The sequence below is a fragment of the Vicia villosa genome, unplaced genomic scaffold (genome assembly GCF_029867415.1).
Source record: "Vicia villosa cultivar HV-30 ecotype Madison, WI unplaced genomic scaffold, Vvil1.0 ctg.001941F_1_1, whole genome shotgun sequence".
Classification (NCBI taxonomy): Eukaryota; Viridiplantae; Streptophyta; class Magnoliopsida; order Fabales; family Fabaceae; genus Vicia; species Vicia villosa.
Genome location: NW_026705784.1, coordinates 15,861 through 24,959, shown reverse-complemented (window position 1 = coordinate 24,959; position 9,099 = coordinate 15,861). Strand labels below are relative to the sequence as shown.

At 31.2% G+C, this 9,099-nt stretch overlaps 1 protein-coding gene across 1 annotated transcript; it reads left to right on the top strand.

Moving 5' to 3' along the window:
- Nucleotides 1-4,515: 4,515 nt before the first annotated feature.
- Nucleotides 4,516-7,912, top strand: LOC131637200 (uncharacterized). Its single transcript, XM_058907788.1, has 6 exons — nucleotides 4,516-4,727; nucleotides 4,865-5,035; nucleotides 5,125-5,236; nucleotides 6,151-6,265; nucleotides 6,352-7,302; nucleotides 7,396-7,912. The coding sequence occupies exons 2-6, from the start codon at nucleotides 4,909-4,911 to the stop codon at nucleotides 7,609-7,611; spliced, it is 1,521 nt and encodes a 506-aa protein (XP_058763771.1). The 5' UTR covers nucleotides 4,516-4,727; nucleotides 4,865-4,908; the 3' UTR covers nucleotides 7,612-7,912.
- Nucleotides 7,913-9,099: the final 1,187 nt, after the last annotated feature.

Below are 9,099 nucleotides of genomic sequence, written 5' to 3'. Positions count from 1 at the left end.
AAGTTACATCAACAGTTTTGAAGAATGTTGAACGTTCGTTAGAAAAGGATTCTCAAGTGTTTCTAAGATAAGCTACTCTTCTAGATCAAAAGTCAAGATTTCAAATCTCATAAAAGCTTTTGCTTCCATATGAGAAATCAAGATGTGTCATTTAGATAAGGTATTGCATTCAACTCTGAAGATAATGTTCTGACTCTGAAGACTCTACTGCTTTAGAAAAATTCACGTTACTTGATCTCTTTTATGCTCTCACTACATCATATCATACGTTTATCTTTAAGAAGGAAAGATAAAAACTTGCACTAGAAGCTAAATGGTACAATAGTACACTACTTTCTTTACTACTGCAAGGACGTATGTGCGACCCCAATTTTTGTGTTCTCTTTGTCTCCCACAATCACATTTGAGCCGTTATGTCAAGTGGAAAGGAAAACGGCGTCTTGTCCTTCCCAATGGTCTACTTTATAGGACTATGTATAGAGACACTCACCATTGAAGAAATATAGAGAAGTATTGTGAAGTTGTGAAGCTGCTGCTCAACTATTCAAACTACAACATACTAAACTTCAACGTGAAAGAAAAACAAGAAAAAGAAATCAGAGAGATCATATTGTTCTAAACACTTCATTGTGAGAAATTTGTTTCTAAGAAAATATTTAGAACACTAGAGTTGTTGCTCATTATTTGTGTTAACATTTGTTCTTCAACTTTGTTTCATTTGCTTATCTAGAAGCATTTTTTGTAAACACTTACTATTATAAATCTGTTGAGATTTGTTTTCCTCAAGTGATTAGGTTGTTAGTCTAAATACTTGAGACGGCTAAGGTATCTTTCAAGACTCTTAGAGGTTGTTTGTAATCTTTCAAGATTAGTGGATTAAGTCCTTTTCTAAGGCGAAATCACCTTGGTGGGTGGACAAGATTAGCCTTTTCTAAGGTGAACTTGTATAAACCGAAAGTGTCATTTCTCTTTCTCATCTTGTCTATCTCATTTGATTTGGTGAATAGTTTCTCTAAAATAAAAAGTTTTTTGAAAATCCAATTCAAACTCCCCCTTTCTTGTGTTTTTCTCAACCTTCACCTAAGACTCACGAGACAATTATTCTTCTCCTCCTAAAAGCGTGGAGTCGTTATTCTCCCTATTCTTCAGGGAAATGTGACTTTCTTTATTTGACTAAGATTCCACGTCGTTAGTGCTTTAGGACACGTCAACCCAACCTTTTGTTAGTGGGCAACACGTCGTTTTATCTAAACCCATAAGACGAGTGATTTGATCAAAGGGCGATTATACCAGATAAGGGGCATCCATTGTGATAAATGGATGTGCATTTTGATACATGGATGACCATGATCCCTACGTTGGGCGATGAGTGTTATCCGCCTACCCTGGATGAATCTTGCGTGGCGTCCATTGGATCCCTTGCAAATATACCAATACATAGTAGAATTGATAATAAATATACAATTTATTTTCTTATCTTTAAACCGACAATTGTTCCTGCAAAATTAAATAGTGTTAAATATATTTATAGTGACAGTATGTATGACAAGTTAGCACTAATCAAACAAAAGATTTGGTAGAAGAGTTTAAGATATGTTACCCATTATTAGTGTCAATAGAAATACCAATGATATTCTACAACCAACTCCAACGTTGCTGAAATAGTGGTGGATGCTTGGGTCTTGAGAGCGTGTTTCTCTCAAGGTTTTTCTCTCAAGGTCCTGAGTTCGAATTTAGCTAAGTGCTAACAACCCTTGTGTTGTACTTGTCCATACAGAACATTGCTATGGCTTTAAACGGAACCCTTGTTAATGGACGGTGGAATTGGTTCTCTTGAATTAATCGGTCGCAACACCGTATACTAAGATTTTAGAAAAAAAAAACAAAAAAAAGATGTAAAGATGATTTCCGACTAATATATTACAAGAATGACATTCATAATAACACAACTTCTAGAATAAATGTTGTGTCAACAAGTAACTTATTATAAATAGATCTTTAAATAGTGATAGATTTATATAGTGGAATATCTTTGGACCAAATCAATTTGGTCAGAAGGAGCATAGGCTTCTGAAATTCGTAAATTTCTTTAATAGAAATATTGAAAAATGCATCCATATTTTGAATTTGAATAAGCTTGTCGGAAAATTCAATCATAAGAATAATAGAAGCATAGAAACATAACTAATTTACCATCTCATTTTAATAATGAGAATCAGACTAGACTTGGTAGAAAGAACATCTCCCAACTAATTACCAAATTAAAAGTTATAGAACTCATATCACCAACAAGATATTTGAAATTATCATTCACATTTAAAATTTTATTTTAAAAAAGAGGAAATGTCTTAATGAATAAAACTTGTTTTCAGAAACAAATACTATCCTCTCAAGAGTTAAGAAAATCTAAAATTAGAAAGTTCTAATTTGCATCACACCTATTAATTAGAGAAAAATCATCCTAACAGGTAGAAGAATCTAAAAGATATGTCTAGATACTCCATGTCAATTCATATTTTATATTAATTAACTATCTTTTTCAATTATACTTAATTATACGATATGTATTACTCCACATTCAGTTAACATTTATGGTGGTGGTTATAAAATACTACCCCCTCCGTTTTTTATTATAAGTGGTTTTGAAAAAAAAAATTGAATTTAAATATAAGTCGCTTTACAATTTCAATGAATAATTAATGTTATTTTTCCTATTATATCTTTAAATATTTATTATTCTCTCTCCTTTCAATTATATAAATTTATCTTCCACATATCATTAATGAAGAATAATTTTGTAAAAAGCTTCTAAATTTCTCATTTTCATACAACAATTATTATTTTTCTTAATTGAAAAGTCTAAAACGACTTATAATAAAAAACAGAGGGAATACTTTATAAAATAAATTTAATTGAGATGAAATAAACAATTACGCTACCCTTGGAAAGAGGAAGCGTCTTGGTTCTGTTTGAAATTACTCAATTGAATTTGTAATATTTAATAAAAGTAACGGAGTATCTAATAAATGTAAAATAATAACAAATTTTAAAAAATGAATACAAAAGAATAAACAGTTTTTTTTACTTAATATTTAATTTATTTCACTTATATTCAAATCTTATTAAATAAAATAAACAAAAATAAAATTATTTCACTTATATGTCAAATCTTATATAAAAAAAACTATAAATTAGTAAAAAGATAATCAACTAGCATAATACTCATGTATTATCTAAATATCCACTGATTTGTAATTGGTATTACAATATGAAGAAAAATCATGAATATTTTTAAAACAAAAATATTAATATAATATTTATAAAATTATTAATTTATAAATATCAATAATTTATTTAAGTTAATATATAATAAAAAAATACAATTATCAAATAAATTGAGCTACCTATCAATCCATAAAATATTTATTTATTTATTTTTGCAGAAACTTTTTAAAATATCGATCCATCCCCTTTGCATATTTTATTTGCTTATGTGTTTAAGCATACATCTCAAATCAAGCTATTTCAATAAATTTTAGTGAAATATTTTGTTGAGAATGAAAATATGAAGGCCATAAATAATAAATAGACACATAAAAGTATTAATAGAGAGTAAAAGAAAGTGAAATACCATAATTGTATACTTTTATCAATATATTATATTAATTTAAACGAGTTATGTCATTTTATTTTTTAAATAGAACATGTGATTAATTATACAATAAAAAATTTGGTTTAATTGTAATTTTGGTTTCTCTATTTTGTTATTTTTTTTATTTTAATCTTCTCATTTTTAAAATTACGATTTTGATTCTCCTTTTGAGTTTTCTATTAAAAAAAAGACAAAAATAAAAATTAATTTTGTAGAAAAAAGCAAAACAAAAGGACGAAAATTGCACATAAACTTTAAAAAAAAAAGACTAAAATAGTAATTTTTAAAATAAAAGGATCAAAATTAAGAAAAATGCAAAATAGGAGAACTAAAGTTACAATTAACTCAAAAATTATTATACACAGAAAATATCTATAAAAATATATAAAGATAAAATATAATTTTAGTGTAACCAATTTTTATTTGAAATATATGTTTTACTATTATATAAATAATTAAAATTATAAAAAGAGTTAAAAAATAGTGCAATCACTATGTAAATTAGTTTTTTACTGTCATTTAATTAAAAATTATTATTTAATTATGTCCTTTAATTTATTTAAAAATAACATTATAATTTTGCACAATAATGATTCGGATCGATTGACTATAAAATTATATTTTTAAATAGCCGGTGTCAATGTATATAGTTTATTCTCAACAAAAAAAAATACCATTTGATTTTTATGCTTCAACAGCAAAAAAAACGGATAAATGACGTTAGTAGTTAATAAGTTCAAACACATTTAACAAACATTGTTTCAAACAAATTTTTAAGATTATAAAAAAATCTAAAACATTTTCAGAAAAGCATTAATTTGTGTCAGAAAAAAAACAAACCGCAAGAATTGAATTCAAATCTCATTTTCAATATTATAAATTTTTAATTCTATTTTTAATTTGTTTCTTGTCTTCCTTTTCAAACATTTGAATGCTAACAAGACAAAGTTCCTCAGAGCAAATGAAACTGCACCTTCCAACCTTTTCAACACATTTCATCAACCATCAAACCTCAAACATATCGAACAAAAAACAGCTTCGTTAGAACCAATTTTCCGTTGACCCCATTATTTATGTCAGTTTTTATGATCTGAATCTTCATTTTTTGATTGAAAGATTGTAACTTTAGTGATTATGATTTGATTTTGCTTAAAGGGGTGATCAAAGTTTTGATTTTTTCTTTTTTTGGTTATGTTGTTGCTGATTTTCTAGATTATAGAAGGTGCACGAGAGATAGAGAGAGAGAAGGTGAGGTGATGGTGATGAAGGAGAGAGATGAAGAGCTTGCTTTGTTTCTTGAGATGAGGAGGAGAGAGAAAGAGAATGAGAAGAACAATCTTCTTCTCTTTCAGAATTCTGATGAACTTGATTTTTCCAATTTGGGTATGTTTTTTGTTTTTTTTTTTGTTTTTCTTCTCATGTTTTTGTTATTGGATTTTGTTATTATGTTCTAATCAATTGTTTCACTGCAGAATCCAATCATGAGAACTCTATGGTTTCTGATATGGTTTCTTCAGTTCCACCAAAGAAGACAGTGGTTGAAGAGTTCTTGAATTCAGAGAATGACAAGTCTGATTACGAATGGTAATTTTCGATTAATTGAAACTTTTGATTGCTACTGGAGTGTATGGTTTAGCTATATGAGTACATTTAGTTCATAGATCTTGTAAATCTCTGGAAAACCGACATCTCTGGAAAAAGGCATGTCAGTGTCCGACACCGACACGATACCAACACTTCTAATTATATTTAATTTATTCATTTTTTTTAAAATTATTATCGGTAGTGTCAGTGTTAACTACCGATGTTGTGCCCGGTGTCCATGTCTGTGTTTGTGGTTGGTTCATACTTCATAGCTGAAGCTTGCATGATTGTTGTTTTTGAGGGGTCCCCATTTGAGATAACTTCTTTAGCTGAAAAGTATTTTTGAGGTTTTGATAATGACAATTGAGGCTTCACCTCTAACTTCTCTTCTAGAAAGCCTTTATGTTGATGTGTTTATCATCATTATAAGTGATAGAGATTGATCATTAAACCGCTTCTCAAATATTTTATATCTTAATTAATCATATTCATCTTCAATCAATGGAGCATAGTGATTTTCTTTTTTGAAATCCTTGTTAATTATGGTGCTATGAGCGTTTTCTCCAAAGGATGTAACTTCCTCTTCTGAGATTAATTTCATACCTATAAAAAGAATCTGTAAGCACTTTAATATTAATCTAATCAGGGTTGATTTCAAATGCAAATTTTTCAATACATCATATACTGGCTGTTTTGTTTGCTTGAGCTTGTCTTCTATTTAATTTTCAGAGACTGGAAACCCCTAATGTAGAAAATAATCGATTTGTATAACATTCACATAAACAGTAGTCAATAGAGTCTTATTATAGCATGTATTTTACCAGATTCTGAGTTTCTGAATTTCTATTTTGTATTGCAATTTTTGTCCATTAGAACTTTTTCCTTCATACTGACAAGAGTTTTTATATTATCAGGCTTCTTACTCCGCCAGATACACCACTTTTCCCTACTTTGGACAAGGAATCACAGATATCAGTAAAGAGTGAAACGGAGACACGCAATTCTCGTCCAACTGCTTTAAAACCAAGGGTAAGAACTTAGATCGCTCCGTCTCATATTATGTGATTTTTGGTTGATTTGGTTTTCAACTCATTATGATGTATCATGTGTTGCAGGTATCGAATATCCAAACAGAACCTACTTCAAGAAGCAATGTAGTTTCTAAGAATCATGCAGCAATGACAGGACTAAGTTCTTCCATTAATAGCAGTAAGAGAATTTCATCGTCACGAGGTCCATCTCCAGCTACTTCAAGGTCTTCAACTCCATCTGGAAGGCCAATATTACCGTCAATAACCAAATCGTCTAGGCCATCTACGCCTACCTCCCGAGCCACGGTAGCTTCTACTAAGTCAACAGCTCCACCGGTGAGAACGTCAACTCCTACTAGATCCGCTTCGAGGGCTTCAACGCCTACTTCAAAGCCTTCCGTGACAGCTCCTAAGACATCTCAAAGATCAATAACTCCAAGTATTCGATCATCAACTCCGTCAAGGGCATTTGGAGTATCTGCTCCTTCGGCTCGACCTTCGTCAGCATCAAAAGCACGCCCTGTTGTTGTTGTGAAGAGTCCGGTGCAATCACGTGGCATCTCTCCAGCCGTAAAATCTAGACCGTGGAAACCCCCACAAATTGCTGGATTTTCTAATGAAGCTCCTCCGAATTTGAAGACGTTGTTGCCAGAAAGGCCGGCTTCAGTCACTAGAAATAGACCCGGAGTTCCAAATTCGAGATCAGCTTCTGTTGAGGTGACTAGCAATGCAAAATCTAGAAGAAAGTCAATCACACCTTCGAAAGGACACCCTACAACCAGGCTTCCTCATAATAATCATAGCTCCATGCATGCTTTGAGTAGAGCTCGTTTCACCGATGGTGATGAAGAAAGTCCTGTTATAATCGGGACAAAAATGGTCGAAAGAGTAGTAAACATGAGAAAACTTGCACCACCAAAGCACGACGATCCTTCTGCTAACAACAATTCTTATGGAAAATCGTCTTCATCTAGTAGCACTGGATTCGGAAGCACACTTTCAAAGAAATCTTTAGATATGGCAATGAGGCATATGGTATATTCATAACTCCATTACTTATTTGTTGTTACCTACAACAGTAAATATCAAAGAAAATGTTACAATTTGTTGTTGATTTTTCTTATGCAGGACATAAGGCGAAGCGTTCATGGTAATATGCGGCCACACGTGACGAGCATTCCAGCTGTGTCTACATACAGTATACGATCAGGAAGTTCATCAAAGAGCGGGACAGTTAGTTTTTCTGATTCGCCACATGCGACAAGCAGCACGGCTAGCTCGGAACCGAGTGTAAATAATAGCTCCATATCTTATGGAAGTGAGATTGAAGAAAGTGATTTTTAGAAGATGGTTTATTGAATCATCAGCACTCATATGATTGTCAAGGCATGGCTTTTGCCTTTTTTATTTGTATGTGGTGGAACTGTTTTCCATGTGAATGTGCTAATGGTAGAAAGTTTGCAACATTGTCTACAAGTGTTGTGGTAAAATGGGATGAACTTTGTTGTAGGAAACTATATAGGTGTAAGTTTGTTTGTGGTACAAGAATCATTGTGCTGAACATTTTGAATTATCAATTGATGAGTTTGTTCAATTGTTACTTGATAAATTTGCGTTGAAGGTTCACTATTTTGCTTTTGATAAATGGTTACTAGATGTTGAAGTTGATTCTTTCAAGTCCCTCATCATAGATTTAATGACTCAGATATGTCTGCAACCTTAGATAGTTGTATACATGTGCCAACGTGATGCAACTTTTAACAAAGGCATCAAAATTACATTATGGTCAATCTACTTAGGCTATCTATAAAGCATAATTATTCAAGAGAGTTTTTTTAGAGGGGCTCCTGACAAAATTTCAATATTATTCCCCGAATTCAGATATGCATATATGAAAATATTCAATATTTTATTTTCAGAGAGCTTTCGGATATGTATATATAAAATAACCCAATATTTCGTCTTCGGGGAGTTTTCGAATATGCATATCCGAACTAATAGAGTGTTAAGAATTAGTTAGAATTAAGGTGTATCAATTATATTACCTTATTATATACAATTTATACATATATGCATTAAGGCTTCATAAAAGCTGCAAATCATCCTTTCAAAAACATATTAGAGTTTTAGCTTGGGTATCCAAATTTTCTTGAGTCCCGGTGCGGAAGCAATTCTAAAAGGTCCGGAGTTACTACCTTTAGACCCTTTAAATATAATAAAATAAAACAAATCAATATGGCTGAATCTATTGAAATGAGAGCATTTATAAACAAGTCGATTCACTTTCTTCCTATTTAATTTATTAGTATGTGTCATATCGGATTCAAACCCTAATCCAGTTTCATTTAAGGAAGACCTTTGACTTGATAGGATCAAGTTAAAATTTTCTTTTCTCTTATTAAATTTACTTAGGGTTTCATGTAGATCTGTTACTTCCTTTTTCATCGAGACACGAGTGTGACATGTTCCACTTGAGTTTCTAATATTAGCGATTTTGAGCCTAATAGTTTCATTGTTTCTCTCTAGGAACCCAAGATAATCCTTAAGGTCTAAGTTACGCTTTTTAATCTTATCATTTTCTTCAATTAACTTAACACTTACTTTAAATAGCAGATTGTACGATAACTTTGTTACCTTATGGCCATCTTGTTCATGAGATATTTTCAAACAGATTTCATCTTCTTTGTTGGAAGAAGATTTTTCAAAGGTTCTTCTTGAGGGTGACCCTTCATCATTTTTAGAGGCTACGTTCTCTCTTCTTGTCTCAAATATTACACTAGATGAGGCTTCTTCTTCATCATACCTTCTTACAGATGAAGTTCCTTCATTTGA